The sequence below is a fragment of the Mustela nivalis genome (assembly GCF_964662115.1).
Source record: "Mustela nivalis genome assembly, chromosome: 4".
NCBI lineage: Eukaryota > Metazoa > Chordata > Mammalia > Carnivora > Mustelidae > Mustela > Mustela nivalis.
This window is the reverse complement of record NC_139023.1, coordinates 137,462,147-137,485,365: the sequence shown is the minus strand read 5'-3', so window position 1 is coordinate 137,485,365 and position 23,219 is coordinate 137,462,147. Positions and strand designations below refer to the sequence as shown.

General features: G+C 34.3%; 1 protein-coding gene across 15 annotated transcripts in view; it reads left to right on the top strand.

Moving 5' to 3' along the window:
* NEK1 (NIMA related kinase 1) overlaps nt 1-23,219 on the top strand; it is a 214,428-nt gene that overhangs the window by 63,502 nt on the left and 127,707 nt on the right. For all 15 annotated transcript variants that reach the window (XM_082727264.1, XM_082727269.1, XM_082727266.1 and 12 more), the window contains 2 exons: nt 536-699; nt 12,971-13,073. In XM_082727264.1, the coding sequence (XP_082583390.1) occupies nt 536-699; nt 12,971-13,073 (267 nt within the window). The remainder of the gene's footprint in view (nt 1-535; nt 700-12,970; nt 13,074-23,219) is intronic.

Below are 23,219 nucleotides of genomic sequence, written 5' to 3'. Positions count from 1 at the left end.
TTTTTTTCTTTTGAGGAATTTTTATTTCTGGTAAGTTTTTTTCTATTTTTATCAAAGTTGCTCAGTCTCAGTACTTACTGTGTCTTTACCATTTGTGGAGTTGAAGGATTTGAGGTATATTAAATGCCATATGTAAATGTTTTTGTTAAATATAATTTCAAATGTTACTAAAATAGGCTCTGCTTTTACTTATAAACTGTACATGTTTAAACTTAATAGAATGGCATCATAAAATGTGTATGAGAAACTTGTTTCAAAACTTAAGACCAGACTTTTCAATATTTACAATTTTAATCTTTTTATATTTTTGTTTGTTAAGTTATGCTTTATTTTTAGTAACAAAGTATACTACTTTTTGAATGTTAATGGTTATAGTAGGAAAACATTTTGCTTTAGGCTGTTTATTAATGTGTTCAAATTAGCTAATTGCTTTTTAAAAGTCATGTGTTGAAAAGAAAACCTTTCTTTTGAGGGTACTACAGGCCTTTTGGGCCTTATGAGATAAACATGTGAGAGCTCTTTGTTTAATTCCTAGGCTCCCTTTTTTGGCAGTGGAGGGTCTGTGGCTCCATCATCTTTTTCTTCTCGAGGACAGTATGAACATTATCATGCTATTTTTGATCAAATGCAGCAACAAAGAGCAGAAAATAATGAAACTAAATGGAAAGGAGAAATATATGGCCGAAGACATCCAGAAAGGTATGGCTGTGTTCTGCAGAAGTTGCTTCTGCTTTGCTTCAGAGAAAATAACAAAAGTCATTTTGCATGTTTATCTGCAGAGGAATTTCACCTGAAATACATCCCAGGATTTCCTAAGGGGCTACAGGTCCTCACCACTTCCCAAATGCTGATTCTCTTAGAAAATCTTTGAAAAGATTGAAGATCATGTCTAAATTAACCAATGTAAACAGGTTGAGCTGTGATGATCCATAAATTCATTCTTGTGTGTAATTTTGTCTTATGTCCTATATAGCTTAGTATCTATGCTTTGTATATGTTTTCTCTATTGATTACAAAGAATATTTTTTTTGCCTTTGGATGCAGTAATTTTCTCAGATGCAAATTTGGCCTTTGATTATATTTGACAAGTGTGTAGCTCTTCAATTTAGCCTAATTTTTGTAGCTTATTTATATGTTATAGTCTGAATATACTTACTTAAAGGAAGATGTGATAATATCACTTCAAACCACCATATGATCATAATAATTTCACCCACTTGCTTTAAATGAATCAAAATATATTAAAATGGAATCACACTTTATGCAAAATTTCAAAGCATGCCTTTTTCTTCCTCTCTTAGAATCCTACTTTTTGTTGTTTTGGCTTGTTTTCTTACATGTGTCTCTGATTGATGACTATGACCTTGTTCATCAGATATTTCCTTTTCTTTCACTGAATTAATTTAATATGATACTAATCAGTAGTCTTAATTTTCATGGTTCCTTTTTTCTTAAGTATGCATACATGTTTTCCTAGATATTCCCATTTTTTTCTATAAAAAATCTGTTTGAAAAAAAGCAGATAGCATTTTGTGAAAATTTAGTTACATTGTCTTTTTCATGTCATTTTAAGGAGAATACTTTCAAATGTAATAAAAATTTTTATGATCCCTGTCACATACAAAAGATGATTAAAATGTAGGTGAGCAGAGATAGATAAATGAGGTGAATATAAATTAACATTATGAATTATATACAGTAGCCTAAAGTATTAATTAAGCTAATTGTAGAGTCTTTTTGAGAAAGGAAGGCTACCAATTTACAATATGCATTTTTTTTTAATGCAATGGGAAAGCAAATTTGTGTGTGGCTTTTATGCTGTGGTGTTATGGATATTCTAGTGTTTAATTTGGCTTTATTTTGCTTTATATTGATATAAAATAAATAAGTATAGTATAAAGAAAATAGAGATAGCTATGTTATGCTTCTTCACACTGTTCATCTTCTAGTTGAACATTTCATTGAATGACAAATAATGGTCTACATTGGACCATTTTTTAATCAAACTTCTATTATAACCTTGAAATGTGTGCATATGTTTTGAGTTTCAAATTCTCTTAAATGGCTACCTCTTCCATTATACCACACCTTCCATTCAATCTTTGTTTTGCATTAGATGTAGTTTCACTATTTTGATTTTCAGTTTTTGAATCATTTGTGGTTATGATCATATTTATTTCATTTATATCAACTCTGTGGGCTTAGCAGTACTCAGACATATAGTATACATTTTCTTATTTTGCATGAAATTATTGTTCTTATTATTAATGATAGTAGGTATTTTTGAATGCTTATTATATACCAAGTTGGATTTATTCATCACAGCAACCCTTTTAATTAGGTATTATTCTTTTAATAAAGATGAGCAAATTAGGATTTATAGAGATTTAAAATTTATGAAAGGTCAGTTAGCTAGTAAGTGGTAGAGCTCAGATTTAAACTAAGTCCATCTGACTGTAGAGTTCTCCTTAAACACGCTCTCTCTCTATTTTTAAAAAATTTTATTTATTTGAGAGAGACAGAGTAGCAATAGAGATAGAGCATAAGTGAGATCGAGAAGTAGGCTCCCCACTGAGCAGGGAGCTTAATGTCTAACTCAATCCCAGGATCCTAGAACCTGACCTGAGCCAAAGGCAGATGTTTGAGCCACCCAGGTGCCCCTTAAACACTCTTTTATGAAGATCTGTCAGCTTCTTGAGATATTACTAGTGAACAAGCTAAAAAGTTATTACTTTAGTTGGTTATAAAGTTTTAAAATATTGGGTACTTTAAACATTTAACGTGGTATCAGTAACTGCATGAACTTTCGTATATACTCACTGAATTTATTTTGATTTTATTTGAGGACATGGAAAATAGAAAAACTGGCAGAAAACTAAAGATCATTGTATGTCATATAATTTTCAAAAAGCATATTCTATAAACTAGACCAGTTTTCTTCATTTTGATCCCTGGCAAGATTAAAAGCAATGTCTGCAAGTATCTTAGGAGGAAGCAGTAATCACTCTGACAACGTATAAATTCACACAGAATAGAGTATGTCAAATACATTTTTTTGTATGTTGTTTTTAGGGTTATAGGCTAGAAGTTCAGTTCTCAAACTGTATGGTGAAGCAACCTAGAGCATCATAGTGCCTTGGATATTTTATAATTTTGAAGGAAGCACAACTATATCTTCTGGACAAAGCACAGATAACTACTCTTAAACAGTTTGGACCTAACTAATAAATGAAATTGCTAGGTATTTCTGTTGGCCTAGAGGCAGTATGAAAAAATTAATTAGATACCTAGTAGAGTAGATAAACCTCAGCAGTATATTATTTGTATTCATAGGATGCTAATTAATATTTTTATGTCATCCAAATAAAAAAATTTTAGAGGCTTGTCATCAAACTAATCTTACTTTTTAAGGTGGGCATAGAAAAAACATTTAAAGGATGCAGTCATTGTATTTCATACAGAAGATACTAAATGGAAAGAAATAGTAAATAGATTAGGTAAGGTAAGATTGATTAGGACACAAAGAAATCTCTGTAGACCATAGCTACAGTGAACTTGAATTGGATAGAATTTAACAGGAATAAATTTGATGTACTTTTGAGTCTGAAGAATTATCTTCCCCCCAAAATACATAGTTGAAAAGGTTTATAAATAACATGCATTAAAAAAAATAATAAACTAAATACCCTTCCTTTTCTCATGGATCAAATTATAGCCCCTAAATGGCCTACAATGTCTCATAGAGGCCTCTCTACTCTTTCTTATCTTGGTGCTTCTGCTTTCTATACTTCTAGGAGTGAAGAGATAAAAGACATTTTTTCCCCCATCTTATTCCTTTGCATCTGCTGCTTCCTCTGCGTAACATACTTTTGCCTCTGCCCACTTTGCCTGGCTAATGCCTGTTCATTATTCTGGCCTTGGTTTATGTTAACAGTTATTTATTAGCTCTATAAAATAAAATTGAGGACCTGCTTGAGGAATTCTGGCTTTTAATTTTGCCAGGTAAGTCCAATAAAAAAAAAGTTATCAGCCCTAATTCCATCCTTTGACAAAAGAATGGACTTTTTCCCTTTTGTTTTTTTAAGTAGCCTCTACATTCAGCATGGAGCCCGCTTGAGCTCATGACCCCTGAGATCGAGACCTGACTAGGAGTTGGAGGCTGGGGCGCCTGGGTGGCTTAGTTGGTTAAGCATCTGACTCTTGATTTTGGCTCCGGTCATGATCTCAGGGTTGTGAGATCAAGCCCTGTGTTGGGATCAGCACTCAACAAGGAATCTGCTCCAGATTCTCCCTCTCCCTCTGGCTCTCCCTGCTGCATTCACTCTTTCTCTGTCTTTGTCTCAAATAAAAATATTTTAAAAAAGACTCAGACACTTAAGTGACTGGGCCACCTAGGAGCTCCAAAGGAGTGGACATTTTATTTTATTATTTTTTTAAAGATTTTATTTATTTGACAGAGAGAGGTTACAAGTAGGCAGAGGGGCAGGCAGAGAGAGAGGGGGAATCAGGCTCCCTGCTGAGCAGAGAGCCCAATTCAGGGTTCCAGTCTTTTCTATTGTTTTTCTCTGCATTTATAAGGAGTTTGCAGGAGAGAAGCAGATCTTTGATACATGATTTAAACTTGCTTTTTTTTTTTTTTAAAGATTTTATTTATTTATTTGACAGAGAGAGAGAGAGACAGTGAGAGAGGGAACACAAGCAAAGGAAGGTGGGAGAGGGAGAAGCAGACTCCCCGCTGAGCAGGCAGCCAGATGTGATGCGGGGCTCCATTCCAGCACCCTGGGATCATGACCTGAGCCAAAAGCAGCCACTTAACTAAGCCACCCAGGGGCCCCCAACTTGATTCTTTTTCCTTAATTTAACCTATTGTGAATATGTGAATATATTCTCCACCAGGATCTGAACTTAAGAGAAATAAACTTGACTGCTCAGCATTAAATTATAAAATCAACACACTAAAAAAGAATAAAAGAAATAAGCTGTAAACCTAATGAGATGGAGTGGCTTGTTGACAAAGACAAGGTTTTTGTTGAGACCTGATCCCATTAACATGTACAAATAAAAAAATTAACTTATGAGGATGATAGTAAATGCAAAGGTAATGGTGAGAGAGATGAAGGGTGCCCCAAAAGCTCCCCTTTAGCTATCCAAGCAACGACCAAGGAAGGAATGCTCAATTCATCCTTAAGGCCTCTTCAAACAGGCTCATTTCTACTATAAAGAAGCATGTGTCCTGTTATGACAGCATTTCATAAGACCAACTAATTCAGGCTTAGAACAGCAGTAGTGACTAGCCAGTATTCATTCTCGGACCAGTGGTATTCTATCACTAAGTTTTCTATAGTTGTCAATAATATAAAGAAAAAAAAAAAGAATCCTATGTGAAAGGGAGATGACAAGGTACTTAGCTTCCAGTATTTTTAAAAATAGGAAATATGTAAGCAATCTTGAACTCAGCAATGGAAACAATATTAAAAGGGAACTTCTTGTTCCCTTTTAATATTTTAAAATATTTTAAAAACTAAATATTTAAAATGTTTAAATATTTATTTAAATATTTAAATATATTTAATAAATATTTAAATATTTTAAAAACTAAATGTTTTTGAGTAAAGCAAAACACTGAGGAGCAAAGTTAATAGCTTAAGTTTGAGGGAGTTATAAAAGTTGTTGATCCATGACAGTGGAAAAGGATTATAGCATATATGTAAATATGAGACAAAGAGGATTATGAAGCATGGGGTTAGGAGAATATCATACAAACAGCATAAAATTGTTTCCTTACCAATGATTACTAGTTATAAAAGATAAGGGTATTTATTTATCTATGTATATAAATAAATAAGTAAATAAATAAACCCTGTTATATATATAATATGTATATTTATATAAAATAGAAAAGCCTGGAACCTAGTATAATTATATTGTGCTATAAGAATATAAATACCTATAGGATTTTTTTTTTTTTTAAGATTTTGTTTTATTTTAGGGAGAACACAAGCAGCGGAGCGGCAAAGGGAGAGGGAAAAGTAGGCTATATCCCAGGACCCTGGGATCATGACCTGAGCTGAAAGCAGACAGTTAACCAACTGAGCCAACCAGGCACCCCTCACACAGGATTCTTGTGTTGGGTTTTTTAAAAAGATTTTATTTATTTATATGAGAGAAAGAGGAAGAACATGTAGCGGGTGGGTAGAGGGAGAGGAAGAAGCAGACTCCCCACTGAACAGGGAGCCCGACATGGGGCTCACTCAATGCCAAGATGCCAAGATTATGATCTGAGCAGGAGGCAGATACTTAACCAACTGAGCTACCCAGGTGCCCCTCACATAGGATTCTTAACCAAACATTCATATATCTTTTCTCTCCCTTTTGTTCATGGAAAGGTGAAACCCGAAGGAAAGTCACCAGTGGGTTTTCTGTCTTGTTTTTCTGTTTGCCAAAGTGATACAGGTTAGTTTCAAAAAAAGTATGAAGCATAAGGAGGGTGTTAGCAGGAATGGAAATCACTACTTATCTCTACAGAGATAGTTCCTGTGAAGAATTTGGTCTATTTTCTTTGCATTTTTTTCCTTAGTTAGTGGAGATAAAATCATATGTACAAATTTATATCTTTTTTTAAAATCTATTTTTTTTTAAAGATTTTTTTTTTTTTTTTAATTTGACAGAGAGAGATTACAAGTAGGCAGAGAGGCAGGCAGAGAGAGAGGAGGAAGCAGGCTCCCTGCTGAGCAGAGAGCCCGATGGGGGACTCGATCCCAGGACCCTGAGATCATGACCTGAGCCGAAGGCAGCGGCTTAAGCCACTGAGCCACCCAGGCGCCCCTTAAAATCTAATTTTATTTAACATTTTTACCATAATATTTTCCCATGCTAAATTGTTTTCAAGGGAATTTTGATGTCTCTGTAGGATTCCAGGGTCTGAATTATCATATTTTATGTAACCAGTCTCCTACTGTAATTATAATTTTTTAAAAAGATTTTATTTATTTATTTGACAGAGAGAGATCACAAGTAGGCAGAGAGGCAGGCAGAGGGAGAGGAAGAAGTAGGCTCCCTGCCGAGCAGAGAGCCGGATGCGGGACTCGATCCCAGGACCCTGAGATCATGACCTGAGCTGAAGGCAGAGGCTTAACCCACTGAGCCACCCATGTGCCCCTGTTTGTAATTTTTTATTTGTTTGAAATTTTTTTTGCCAAATTTTATTTTTTGTTATTTCTGTATAATAAAATCTTAGAAGGACAACTATTAGATTAAAGAAGTTGGTCAGTTATGTTCTTGGTGAAGATTCTAGAAAGAAGTATTAATATATTAATTAAACTTATTTAACTAAATGTATTTATTAACTAAATAGTACTGAATTTCTGTTTGGGAAAGTTGAACCAATTTATGTTCAATCTAACAGTATATGATAGTGCCCATTTTATTACATGCTGGCCAGTACCAGTAGCTTCTTAGGAGCTAAAGAAGTTTTTTTAAAAATACAAAGTTTGAAATTAAAGTAGTAGAGGAGATGAAGTTTTCCCTATATTCTATACTGGTTACGTAAAAGGATATTGATAAACTAGGTACTTCTAAGAATAGCGATTTATGAGGATGATGATGACAGTAATAAAAATGGAGTTAATATTCAGTTGGGCACTTTCTGCCAATACCAGTTTGAAGTAATTTACAAATATAGTCAATTCTCATTATTTGTGGAGTGTGTGTGTATGAATTTGACTACTTGCTATAATTTATATGTTAAGAAAAAAATTTATATGTAACCCCAGAATCAGTATTCCCAGTATTCCCCAGTCATTCATGGATTTTTACAGAGCAGCAAAAAAATTATGGTTGTCCAGTGCACATATTCCAATCTGAAAAGGCAATACTTTCTTGTTTCAGCACTTGCAAACAAATGTAGTTTTCGTGGTGTATTTATTACCAAAGTTTGCATTTTTGTGCATCATCTTGGTGATTTCACTGTTTAAAATGGCCCTCAAACAGCACTGAAGTACTGTCGGATGTTTCTAAGTGCAGGAATGCTGTGATGTACCTTATGGAGAAAATATTTGTGTCAAATAAGCTTTGCTCCAGTGTGAGATAGAGTTTAGTGGCTGAGAGTTCAGGGTGTATACATTAAATAAGGTGTCTTTAAATAGAAACATACATAAAACAATGTTATATATATCAGTCCATTGTGGAAGATGTTGTAACAAGAGGCCAGTAGGAACATAACTGTGTATTTTTTCCTATGGGTGGTAGTTTAGTATTGGCTAATTCATTGTTCATGGTGACCTTACAGAACATAACTACCGTGAATAATGGCAATTGACCATAGTATTAACTCATTTATTTATCACCAATGCCATGGGGCAGGTATTATAATTCTCCGTTTTACAGATTAAGAAATTGAGGCACTGCATAAACAAATGATTTGTTGAAGTCCACATAACTGTTAGTAAAACCAGGAGTTGAAATTGGACAGTTTGTTTCCAAAGCTCACTCGCTTCACTTGTGCAATATTGAATTTAGTGAGGATTAAAATAATTTATTAGGAAAATTAAAGAAGCTGGGAGAATTTAGCCACCATTAAAGAAAGCATGCTTAAAGGAGCAAGCCTAAAAAATTGGATAGCTTTTCATGTAAAAGAGAAATTAGACTTACTTATATTTCCGCCATGTAGAATTACTATGACTTGGAGAAGTCGAGGAACTGATTTTAGCCCAGTATTAGGGCTGTTGAATGGCCAGCCTATCATAGGATTTAATGAATATCCTCAAACTGAAACTATTAATCTAGAGATTTGAATGACCATGTGTCAGGAAATCCAGATGGGAATAGAGGAATGCTTTATTCAGCAAGAAGTTAGACTAGTTAATACTTAAAGTCTCCTCCAATTTAAATATTATGATTCTTTTGTCTTGTACTTTTTAGTGGCCATTAGCATTAAAGAACATTTTCCTCACACTGTAATGCAACTGGTTTTATTGTTATTTGTATGTCATTGTTTTTGCTGGTCAGTTCTTTTCCCTAATTCAAATTGAATCAGCAAATTGATATTTATGGTCAACTCACTCTTTCAGATTCTCTTTTCCTTATATTTTTGGATCATCCCTATTTGCCTGCTCCCCTCCTTATGGCTTTACCTATTTTTCCTCTTCCCTTATTATCAATAACTCTGGCCAGTCTGACTTCACGTGTATGTCTCTTAACATACCGCTTCAATTAGCTTTCTCTTTAAGACTTTTTTTGGAGCAGTTTTAGGTTTACAGCAAAACTGAGGGAGAATGTACAGAGATTTCCCATCTATTATCCCTGTCCCCACATTTACATAGCCTTCCCCCCCTATGAGCATCTTGGATCAGAGTGGTACACTGTTGTAGCTGATGATCTTAAATTCAGTTAGTTTTTTATTATTAGAGCCTCAGTCATGTAAGACCATTTTATAAAACTATTGACTACCTCTTAACACTTGTGTTTTACCTTTCCAAGTCTTTTTCTCTAGTGCATCATTTAATTTGTTTAAAGTTGATAGCAGTTCCATTCCATCAGATCAGCATTATGCCAGTTAAACAGAGGAAGAAGCTTAATGAATAAACCGCCTACATTCTTTTCTCATCTCATTAACTCTGTGCCACTCCAGCTCTTTTACCTTAAACCATACTGACTCATTTTTTTATTTCTCAGATTATTTCTTCTACGTGTATTGCTACTTATTTTTGTGTTGTTTTTACCCCTTAACCACTCAAAATCATCCCTCAAAATTTTTAAATATCCCTTACGCGTAAAAGATTTGAGCCATGGATGTGAAGTAACCTACCCAGATGTTGGTCCTTATTCATGCCTTTGTAATAAGAAAAGGAAAGGGAAGAACTTACTTCTCCCTGCCCCACCAAAGATAATTCCTTCTATTTAATGCATTTTAATGTCTCTATATTTTACTTTCCAAATTCCTAATTTCTTACTTTATAATTGTGGTTTGTATAGTATTTGTGTTACCATTACTTTATTATTAATTTAGACTACTGTTTTATTGATTTTAAGTGGAATAATTTTGGAACTCAAAAGATGGAGAAGACAGAATGTTTAATTTGTCTAAAATAGTATGTGCCTATGAGTTCCTAATGTGTAATGAAGAAAATGACCATTGAGTAAATTGACTATTTCTGGTTTCTCTCTGTGAATGTAGCATGGATAGTTTGTGCTAATAGTCTAGCAGTTTTATAGTTTTAGAGAGGAATAAGAATATGAGTAGTATGAGTTCTTATTTTGGTACATACAAAGTAGTAACAAATGTGAGAAATAAAGACAGTATATTTATAGGTTTTTAAGTGTTGTCAGGTGTCATAGAATCAATTAAAGATTTTGTCCTTTTATTCTTTTAATAAGGTTCATTGTTCTCATTTTTGTATATATTAAATCAAACTTGAATTTTTGGAACTCTGTTTATACATCTTTACATCTTCAAAGACAGATAAAATATTGGTAAATAGTTGACACTCAATATTTGTTTAATAAAAGCGAGGGGAAAAGAAAAAATGTTAAGCAAAAATCACTACAGGATTTAAGTTTGTGATTGAAAACAATGAGTTATGTAACCTACTTATTTAAACTAGCTTAGGAAAAGATTTTTCAGTGACTCTAAACCTATAAATCACATAAATAAATAGAATGGGAATACTTTATAGATTTGAATGGTATGAAAATCTATAAATCAAAACCATTATACATATGACCATGTTTTACTAAAATAATTCCATGCAACTATTGTATTAATGTGTCAGTTGGAGATTTAGAGTGACAAACATTGGACGTGGTATCAGGATGGGAAATGAAACATGTTTTACTTTTATTAAGGTTAGAGATGCATTCAGAATACAAAGCAGAGGGATCAGCAATTTTATTTAATTGTAAGTGATGCTGTAAACTTCCAGGACCCTACAAAAGAACCTTAACCAGTAGAAGTACAGCTTCAGTGTCTGAGTGTGTGAGTGTTCTTAAAGATTATGGGCCCTCTTCAGGCCAAGCCATATATAAAGGGACTATACCTGACTAGGACGCAGCCTTTTCTAGATATATCCAGGGAGATAAGTTGCATCCAGACTAGATATTAATCCCATAATTATGTGGTGCATAATATGACTACTAGAGGATAGCACATGTGCACTACAGAGGCATAATCAAATTCTCATTCATTATTCTTAATCTATTCAAACCTCTGTGGGTTATGTGAAGTACATTCCTGAATTTGGTAATGTGGAACTAGATTAAGAGTTAACTACCTACATATACCTGATAGTCATAATAAAAGGCTTTTAACCAGCTATAGAGATTACCTAACCCTAGAAGATGCCAGTGATGAAAATCAGGAAGTGTTTAAAACTATTGGAAGACAGAAAAGATATTACTTCATGTATTATTCAGAACATAACTTAGTTAAGGTCTTTTATTTTTTATTTTTTAATTTTTTTAATTCATTATCTTAGTTATGGTCTTAAAGAGAGGCTGTAGGTAGTTTGTGTGCCTTAGTAGCCAAAATATCAGTAGAAGCACAGTCAATCACTTGTTTATCTTTTTAACTACCTCCAGAATTAACTGCAGTTGATATTATGAGTTCTCTGATTATTGGGGCTACGTTTTATTTATTTTTGTATCTTTCAAAATATATAACAGGCATAATATATAAAAGGCAAAATATATATTAGGTACAGTAGAACAGGTACAATATATATTAGATGTTCAGTAAATGTTGTTTATATATATATTTTTTAAATTAAAACTTAAATTTTTAAAAATTAAAAATTATTTTAGAGAGGGAGCACATGCAAGCAGGGGTGGGAGGGGCAAGAGAATCTTTTTTTTTTATAAGATTTTATTTATTTATTTGACAGAGATCACAAGTAGGCAGAGAGGCAGACAGAGAGAGAGAGAGGAGGAAGCAGGCTCCCTGCAGAGCAGAGAGCCCAATGTGGGGCTCGATCCCAGGACCCTGGGATCATGACCTGAGCTGAAGGCAGAGGCTTTAAACCCACTGAGACATCCAGGTGCCCCAGCAGGCTCCAGACTTAGTGCGGAGCCCAACTCAGGCCTCGCTTTCACAACCCTGAGATCATGACCTGAGCTGAAATCAAGAGTTGATGCTTAACTGACAGAACCAGCTAGTCATCCTTGTATTTTTCATTTGTAGTCTAAGCTCAACATGTTTACATTCTTTTATAATTATGAGTGAAAGATACAGAAATATAACCTTTACATTTTACTTTTTAATAGTTATGATACTCCAGGAATTTAGACATTGGTTTTTACTGTGTTTTGAAAACTCACACAAACATTTTATTCATTTTTGAATTTGTATTTCATTTTTGAAATTGCTACTATACTGCTTTAATTTTAGTTCAGTGCTGTTTAAAGAAGGTTCTTAGATATATTTGGTACAGAGTTCTGCGATGAGTTTCACTACTTGGACGCTATGGAGATTCTTCTATAATTAAATATAGTCCAAAACAATTTTATGTGTTTATAAGTTGAATAGCGTAAGTAAATGTGAGAGAAGCCTTCTTGGTAAGATTTGGAACAGTAGTATAGATTTTACTTCTATTTAAAATAGTGAAGAGGGGTGCCTGTGTGGCTCAGTTGGGCATCTGCCTTCGGCTCAGGTCATGATCCCAGGGTCCTGGGATTGAGCCCCACATTGGGCTCCCTGCTCAGCAGGGAGCCTGCCTCTCCTTTTCCCACTCCCCTTGCTTGTATTCCCTCTCTCCCTGTCCTCTCTCTCTGTCAAGTAAATAAATCATTAAAAAAAAAAAAAAGCGAAGACTATGATTTAGGTAGTAGATAATAAAATATATAGCTATTTCATTACAGGGGAAGGTTTTATTTCTTGTTCTGCAACAAAGAAAACATTTAGAATAAGGCTAATTTTTAACTTTTAGAAATACTTAATGTTCAGAATTTCTGACTTTTGCTATTTGTCCAAATTACACAGGCAAAAGGGGCAGCTAGCTGTGGAAAGAGCTAAACAAGTGGAGGAGTTCCTACAGCGAAAGCGGGAAGCACGGCAAAATAAAGCTCGAGCTGAAGGACATATGGTATGATTTTTTTTTTTTTTTGAGATTTTGAACATATTAATATTCAAAGTGAAGGTCTGGAACAAGGTAGGTATAAATGAATTCTAAATCTTTACAAACATTTACTCTAAACTTTATAAACTTGTGATATATCTTAACCATATGTCTTCTGCCATATTCTTTATACCAAGGCGAAATTCTGTGGATGTTTTGGTTAATTAGGAGTAAGTTCATAGCTGTATTCTTCCTTTAAAAAGAGAAGTAGATTTAGCAACCTAGATATTTGTATTAAAACAAGTGAGTTTTTACATTGCTAGATTTTTTTTCAGACATGCTTTTGGTTTTAAATACTTTTAAGTAGCAAAGAATTTTGAAAGAAAACTGGGAAACAGTTTGATAAATGTGTATAACTGTATTATCTTCTCAAGTGCACATTAGAAGCAAAAGTATATTAAAACCCCCATTATGCCAGCTAACTTAATTAAGTCATGTACCCAAGAAAATATTAACAGTTTTTAGATCATTTTAGTAGTTAAAACTTAATAGTTTGACTTGTAGAGGTACACAAAGTGCCTTTTGACCTTTTGTCTACAGAACAATTGATGATTGTTTCTATCAGCTCACCACTCCGTGAAGAATCCTACTAACATAGAAAATAGGTCAATTATATGATACTATGTTTTGATTACATTTATAACTGCTGTAAATTCATAAGTGGTATCTTTGTGAGTTAATGTAATTATTTCAATTTAGGATATTTTTTTTGAAATAATATCATTGAAAGATTGCTTAGTTTTTTTTTAATGGTTATGCTTTGTATTTTAACACCTGAATTTGTTTTTCTAATCTTGGAATTAATCTCTATTTGTATCCTTCCTGTAGATGGTACAAGAGAACCTCCTGTGTTTTCTCTTACCCCATATCTCCAAAGTTAATAGCATTTGGAATTTTAGTTACAGATTTTAATTTAAAATATTTTAAAACAATTATTAGACTTGTCAGGATTTATATATTTCTTTCCTCATCATTACATTCTTTTCTGCCCTCACTTTATTTTTCTTTATGATGGAGAATATTCTCTGGCAATTCTTTTGGACAGAAACTTCCCAAGATATGTTGGGAATCTTCTTTATTTTGTCCTCATGCTTAAATGATAAGTTGTAGTGGTGGTCAGTTGGTGAATATGTTTAGCATTTGTATGTCTGAAAAATTATTCTGCCTTTTTTGAGAAACATTCTTGGTGAGTATAATATTATATGTTGAGATTTTTTTTCTTCAGTACTTTAAAGATGTTTCTCCAGTTATCTTTTGGCATGTCTGTTTCTGACAAGTTCACTGTCATTCTTATCTTTCTCCTGTATATGTAATATGTCTTTCTTCTCTACTGACTTTGAACATATCAATGGACACAATTTGGTTACAGTGTAGCCTTGTGTAGTTTTCTTCATGTTTATTTTGTTGGAATTCATTGAGTGTCTTGGATCTGTGGATTTATAATTTTCATCAAGTTTGGAAAAATTACATTTATTATTTATTCAAAAATATTTTTTCATTCTCTGTTTTTGATTCTGAGACTCTCAGTACCCATCCACTGGACCATGTGATGCTCTCTCAACAGCTCATTGAAGGTCTGTTCATTTTTTTCCCACTCTTTATTATATTTTTCATTTTAAATAGCTTTTATTTCAGTATCTTCAGGTTCATTAATCTTGTCTTCTGCTTTGTTTAATCTATAAATCCCATGCAGACATTTGTGGTTTCTTTTAATCTCAGAAAACTTTTTCATCTTAAATTAACATTTCTTATTTATTAAAGTTTATTTGGGTCATTTTTATATTTTCCATGTCTCTTTTTATAATGTTTATGCTTTTCTCTACATTCTTGAATTTCAATATAATAGCTGTTTTAATGACCTTCTGTAATAATTTTGTTATCTTTGTCATTTCTAATTGGTTTTTCTCCTCATTGGGGTCTTTTCCTGCTTCTTCACATACCTGGTAATTTGCTGGATGCCAAGGCATTGTGTGTGTGTGTGTGTGTAAAAATCTTGGATTTTTTCATATTTAAATATGATGGGGCTTTATTCAGGGATGCAGTTAAGTTACTAGGAAATAGTTTTTTGAATCTTTCAAAGTTTGCTTCTAAGATCTGCTGGGCAGATCCAGAACAGCCTTAAGTCTAGAACTAATTTGGCCCCATTGCTTCAAATACTGCTTCTCCTTTTTCTTGTAAGAGAATTCCTATTAGATGGATAGATTAGAACTTTCATCAAATGTGCTTTTCTCTGTACTTCTGTTTCACCTTTTGTCCCTTTCTCATCCTTTTTATCCCTTTTTCTCTTACTACTGTATTTTAGAAATATTCCTAGATCTGGTTTTTAGCTCACTAATATATTCTTAAGTATTATCTACTCTATAGTTCAGCCCACCTAATGAGTTTTTTCTTTTCATTTAGAAACTTGTGTTTTCATGTCCATGAACTGTAATTAGTTTTCCCCTAAATCTCCTTAATCATATTCTCATTTCTCTGATAATACTACAGTTATACAAAATCTTGTTTTTAGTTTGCTGTCATTAGTTTTCTCTGTTTTTGAGTTCTCTGTTTCACAGTGTTGGCGTTCATGAAATTCTTGGTGTTCTTGACAATATTCATATTTGGAGTACCTATTTTTTGCTCATTACCTTTGTTTGGTCTCCTGGTGAGATGGGAGAATGCTACTGACCTGTCTCCTACATAGTTTTTAGTGAGAGTAGGGAATGGATGGGACATGTATTGATAATCTGCCAGGCAAATTTATTTTCTGGGCTAAGGAGACTGTCATTCTTCTTCATTATAACCAGTCATTCAGAGGATTAGCCTGTCTTTTACCACTATGCGATCTCTGATCACTCCTATCTGAAGGTGACTGACTATTTTCTGGCTTGTGGAGATGAGTAATGCAATAGAGGTAACCTTCTTACTGCAACTACTGTTATCTGCTTCTAGACCTTCTCGTGTTTTTAGCTTCCAAGAATTCTGAGAGCATGCTTCATGTTGCTCATACCTTCTGTGATAGTATTCTATCTGACATGCTTTTGCTAATAAAGTTTCTCACTTAAAACTGATTTTGTGTTCTTTTCTTATTCTCTGGATTCCTTCTGTACTTGGAACTACCAAGACTTTTATTTGTTTTTGAGTCCTAATATATATTCACTTTAAACGGCTTTCTTCTAGGATTTTGCAAGAAGAGAAGCTATATTGTCATGCTGCCATCTTACAAACAGAATTTAGTATTTTTATCTTGTTAGCATTAAAAAAAAAATCCTTAGAGATGAGCAGTGCATTTTGACTGATTTTTTTTATGACCTTCAGATTCATTTTATTAAACTGTATAGAATTTCTTCATTCCTTAGATGACTAAATGTATACATAAAACTTTACCTTAGAAATATGTAAGAGTGAAGAATTTCTATTTTACTATTTTATATTTGGATATTGCCTCATATATTAAGTTTTTTATATCCACTAATTTAAAACCAAGGCAGTTAAAAATTTTGGGAGTAGTAGCTTAATTAATGAAATGTTACTTAATTAAAGCTTACTCACATATAGTTTGTCTCTAGAGTAATTTATCATCTTAAGATTGAATAATAATATATTAACTAGTAATGTGAGGCAGTAAATAGAGGTGAGAGCTAAAGTTAACTGTGGGGAAGGCCTACAGATTTTAAGTTTGAAATTAGAACTTTTTTATGATGAGATAGAGATACTATTTAAAATTTGCCTTTTTGTATTAGTTTTCTATTGCTGTGTAACAAATGACCATAAACTTAGTGGCTTAAAGCAATACAAGTTTATTATAGTTTCTGTGTGTCAGCAATTTGACCTGTTTTAACTGGATCCTCTGCTCATGGTCTCATAAAGCTGAAATCATGGTTCAGCCAGCTGTGTCCTTATCTGATGCTCAAGTAGGGCAAGATCTTCACTGCTTAGGGTGTTGGCAGGGTTCTTTTTCTTGCTGTAATAGGATTGAGGTCTTCATTGTCTGACTAGCTTTTGACCAGGAGTCAGTCTCAGTTCTAAAAGACCACTGTCAGGTCTTTGCCATGTGGCCCCCTTCATTTCCACAACAGATAATTTCTTGTGCATCAGACCCCTCCCATACTTCAAGTTCCTGACTGCTACTTCTACATCCAGCTGGAAAAAACTCTGATTTTAAAGAGCTCACGTGATATCACATCATACCTGTCAAAATGGGTAGTATCAAATAAGAAATAACAAGTGTTGATGAGGACATGATGGAGAGACCCCTTGTGCTGTGAGTAGTAATGTAAAGTGGTACGGCTACTGTGGAAAATAGTATGGAAGTTTCTCAGAAAATTAAAAATAGAAATATCAGCGGACTCAGCAATTCCATTTTTGGTTATTTACCCAAAATAAACAAAGGTACTAATTCAAAAAGATATATGCACTTCTGTGGTTATTGCAGCATTATTTACAAAAGCCAAGATATGGAAACCACATAAGTGTCCACTCATAGATGAATGAATAAAGAAGAGATTGTATGTACACACACACATGAACGTGCACACGTGCATGCGCACACAGACACACACACACACACACACACACACACACAGCAATACTACTCAGCCATGAAAAAGAATGAAATCTTAACATACATGACAACATAGTTAGACCTAGAAAATGTTATGCTAAGTGAAATAAGTCAGGGAAAGACAATAAACTAATAAACTGTATGACCTCATTTGTATATGGAATCAAAATCAAAGTAAGAAATAGATTCATAAATACAGAGAACGAATTGGTGGTTGCCAGAGGGGCTAAGAGTGAGAGGATGGACAAAATGGGTGAAGGGGATTACGTAGTACAAACTTACAGTAACAAAATAAATAAGTGATGGGGATGTAAACTATGGCATAGGATTTATAGTCAGTTATGTTGTAGTGACAGATGGTAACTAGACTTAACTATAGGATCATTTTGTAATGTAAATAGATGCTGAATCACTATATTGTACACCTGAAACTAATATAATATTGTATGTCAACAATACTTCAGTTTAAAGAAAAAAGAAATAGCTCACAAATATCTGCTGTCAATGAATAAATATGTAAACAAATGAATAAATGGTTCTTATGATTGGTCAGGCCCAGTGGATAATGTCTCTATTATAATGTCCGTCATCCCCTTTAACATCACCTAATTGCGTAGATAAAATCCATCATATACAAAGTGCTGGGAATTATGTAGCATTTATAAGTCTGGTGGAGCAGTAAAGGTAACAAGAAGCCTTGGAATTTTTAAAATTCTCCCTATCACACCCCCTTTGCCTATAATTTTAGAGACTATTTCTGGGGACAGTAGACTTGGGTATGTGAAGGAGCTCCTTTTTAGTACTGGCTTTATCAGCATGCTTGATAGGACAACATTCTACCCAGGTCTTCAAATAAGAACTTTCTTAAAAATTGGTTTTACTAATAGATGCAATTTAAATATAATGAAAGTTGTAAGTCTTACGTGTATATCACAATGAGTATGGACAAAGTAGTCATGTAACCACTGCCATAATCGTGGTATAACACCATCCCATCATCACTTAAGTTTTTTCATCTCACAATAAGAAAACAAAATTTGTAACTACATATGACTCATGTTAACCAAACTTCTTGTGATCATTATTTTTTCATATATACGTATATCAAGTCATTATGTTGTACAACTTAAATTAGTACAGTGTTATGTGGTATTTATATCTCATTAAAACTGGGAGGGGTGTTTGGTGTTCCTTTGCAGTCAGTCTGCTAACTATCAGAAACCACTGATGTGCTTCCTGTCAGTATAGTTTTGTCTTTTTTTTAAAATTAAAGATTTTAATTTATTTATTTGAGAGAGAGAGAATGAGCAGTGGGGACGGGAGGGGCAGGGGGGAAGAGAGATTGAGAGAGAGAAGCAGACTCACTGCTGAGCAGGAAGCCTGACACGGGAGTTGATCCCAGGACCTGGAGATCATGACCTGAGCTGAAGGCAGACACTCAACCGACTGAGCCACCCAGGCACCCCAGTTTTGTCTTTTTAAAAATCTTACGAGTAGGGGGCATCTGGATGGCTCAGTGGGAAGAGCATGTGACTCTTGATCTGGGTATCATGAGTTTGACTAAACCAACCAATAAACTGGTTGGTTGCAGAGGTTACTCAAATAAATAAAAATTTTTAGAAAGTAAAGATTTTATATTTATTTATCAATTATATACAATATATAGTTTTTTGAGGTTGATGTATATCAGTAGTTTGTTCTTTTTTTATTCCATATTAAGTCATATTCCATTGTATGGATATATCACAGTTTATTTATTCCTCGGTTAATCAACATTTGTTGTAGTTTCCAAAAGAGGGATGCTGTCAGTCCTGCTAGCAATCCTTTTATATCTTCGTGGTCAGTAGCCTCTCTCATTTTCCACAGTGGAAATTTTCTTCAATAATTTTCCCCTTATCTCTCTGTGAAGATAATCATTATTTCATCATTATTTCACAGAGAAAATTGGGCCTACAAGCCCCACATTTCCTCACATTTTCTGCCCCTGAACTTGTATATTTATAATGGCACCAAATTTTTGTTTTCTCTGGTCTCAGAGAAGAATAGGACTTCCTCTATTCAAAAGTAATTTCTTGCATTCCACCCTATTTGATAGTTATATTACTAATAATTGTTAACATCTCATTTATTGGGTACTTACTATATGTTAGTTGTTCTAAATTCTTATATTCTAATCTCACAACAGCTCCCGGAGGTAGATCCTGTTACATTCCTGTTTTATATCCTATGGAGGCATAAAAAATTTAACGGGTCAAGCTTTACAAGATACTAAATGATAGAATAAGTGTTTACATTTCTGTAGTCTGGGGGCACTTGGGTGACTCATTTGGTTGTCTTTCCTCCTCCCCTTTTCCCCCCCTCCCCCCCCCATCTCCTCCCCTTCTCTCCTTCCTCCCTCCCTCCCTCTTTCTTTCTTTTTCTCTTGATTTTATTTATTTGAGAGGGAGAGAGAGAAAGAGAGAGGCACATGAATAGAAGGAGCTGCAAAGAGAGAGGGACAAGCAGACTCCCCACCAAGCAGGGAGTCCAATATAGGGCTTGATCCCCAGACCCTGATATCATGACCTGAGCCAAAGTCAGACTTGCAACTGACAGAGCCACCAGGTATCCTAATTTTGGATCTTTCTAATTCATCCTTTACCACAATGATCTTTCCAAAGCAAAACTGAATGCATTGCTCATTTTCTTAAAGTTATTTAGTGATTCTGTATTGCCCAGAGGGTAAATTAAAACCTTTTTAGCTTAGCTGAAAACTTTCAGCCTTTGGCTTTCTTACTGCTGCTCTTGAGTTTCCTTTCTTACTTTCTTCACCTCTTAAATTTCAGCCATATCAAAGAAATTTTTTTTACCAGAAATCTCATCTCCCTTATCTTCTTGGAGAGAGAGTTCATGGTACCTTTCTATTGCCTTGTTGGCCTGGGGACTATTGCAGAGGATGTGGGGGAGGTTCAATGGGAAAGAATAAATTGTTTTTCTGCTTTGAGGGGGAAGATGATTAACTATAGAAATAATTACCATTGTTAATGTACAGTGTGTTATGAAGCTTACAAAAAGCTTCCTGATTATTTTGCCCTTCATTTATCTTCATAGGAACTTCAGAGTTTAGACATTGTATTCTCACCATAAGAAAGAGTATCAGCTCCAATAATTAGAGAAGCTTAGGGAGGAGAGAGTAGGAGAGGAGTATGGTAGACATCTCAAGGCGTACTTCAGAGTCTACCTAGAAAACACAATCAGAAATCTGTGGGAATACTCATCCATAGTGTTATGTGCTGTCACTCAACCTTGTGTCATGTAGGAAGACTACTTAGCCCAGTATTGTTGAAATTGGAAAAAGATCACCTAAAGTAAGTCTAACTAGAATAGTGATCCACATTGGGAGTAAAGAGTGAAAAAAGGGTTTGGTTGGGATTTTACCTTGAAAAATACAATTTAAAAATTATTTTGAGTATTATATGTAAATGAAGAATCACTAAATTCTGCTTCTGAAACCAGTATTATATGTTCACTAACTAGAATTTAAATAAAAACTTGAAACAAAACAATAAATAGAGCCTTGAAATACATTGAAGAAGCATGTGAAGAAATACTCTTACATCTCTGCGATGTTTAATCACATGCCTTTTGTTTTATCTATTCCATCTTGAGATATAATAAAAATTTATTTTTCTATAAAAATAAAAATTATTTTATCATATTCATCATAATTTTGTTATATTTAAGTCTACGCTAATTTGAAAGTAATTAATTTAGGGAGGATTGTAATTTTTCTGATAGAATTATATAATGAATACTGTATGTGTTTTATCAAATCCAAGATATAATTGTAAGGCATATTGTTGTTTTATATATGACTAACAGAAAAAAAGTGTTGCCAGTTTAACTGATATAATACTTTTTATGACTTAACTTTTATACTTGCTGAAATAACTTTTAGATTTATCTTTTTTAATTATATCATTCTTATAAATCCATAAAAAGGAAAATATGAATGAAATAGATTGATAAAGGTATTCATTCCTAAATCTACTTCACACTTATAATTTGACTTTCCAGTTACTGATTTAAAGATTTTACTTATTCATTTGTGAAAGAGAGAGAGAGACCACAAGCAGGGGGAGCAGCAGGCAGAGGGAGAAGCAGGCTCCCTGAAGAGCAAGGAGCCCAATGCAGGACTCCATCCCAGGACCCTGGGATCATAACCTGAGCTGAAGGCAGACACTTGACCAACTGAGCCACTCAGGCGTCCCACCATTTCTTTTTGAAATTAGGGTAATTGATGTTCATGTTTTCTCAAATAATATTATCCTCTATGGCACCAAGTGCATTGATATTTCAACACTTCCTTTCCTTTTTTTAAAAATTGTATTATGTTAGTCACCATAAGATATATCATCAGTTTTTGGTGCAGTGTTCCAAGATTCATTGTTTATGCACAACACCCAGTGCTCCATGAGATTTCAAAATTTCTGAAGAGTACTCCAGTGTTGGGGTGCCTGGGTGGCTTAGTTGGTTAAGCTGGCTGCCTTCGGCGTAGGTCATGATCCCAGGGTCCTGGGGTCGAGCTCCACATGGGCTCCCTGCTCATCAGGGAGCCTGCTTCTCCCTCTCCCTCTGCCTGCTGCTCTCCCTGCTTGTACTCACTCTCTCTCAAGTAAATAAAATCTTTAAGAAAAAAAAAAAGAGTACTCCAGTTTTGTCTCTTGCATTTTCTTTCAAGGAGTTAACACCAGTCTGCACGTTTTATTGTTAGCATTTTCTTGTTCTTAAAAGGAATCAGTGGAAAGTTTTCAACGACTAGCAGGGGTCATGTTTCCTTTTGAACAAGCCCATAAGTAATTTCTTATATCAAAACTTTAAGAGGTTACAGTTGTCCAGTTTTGTTTTGTTTTTAAGATTTTATTTATTTGTCAGAGAGAGAGAGGGAGAGAGAGCGAGCACAGGCAGACAGAATGGCAGGCAGAGGCAGAGGGAGAAGCCAGGCTCCCTGCTGAGCAAGGAGCCCGATGTGGGACTCGATTCCAGGACGCTGGGATCATGACCTGAGCTGAAGGCAGCTGCTTAACCAACTGAGCCACCCAGGTGTCCCCAGTTGTCCAGTTTTGACACCAAGAAAGATAAACTAACAAAATGTAGATATCACTCAAGCATAACATTTATGTTATAATTGATATCTGGCCAACAGTTGGTGAGATTATAAGAGTATAAGATGACATTGACTATAAGATGTACCTCACTTCAGAGATGTTAAAATGTTAAAAAATTATTCGGGCACCTGGGTGGCTCAGTGGGTTGGGCCACTGCCTTTGGCTCAGGTCATGATCTCAGGGTCCTGGGATCGAGTCCCGAGTTGGGCTTTCTGCTCAGCAGGGAGCCTGCTTCCTTTCCTCTCTCTCTGCCTGCCTCTCTGCCTCCTTGTGATCTCTCTCTGTCAAAAATAAATAAAATCTTTAAAAAAAAGAATTTTTAAAAATGGCTGAGACTTTGGCAGTTTTCTAAAGATCATTTCTTAATTTTTTAATAAAATATTTTGAGGAATCAACATTATAATTCTTTGCAGTTTTCTTTTA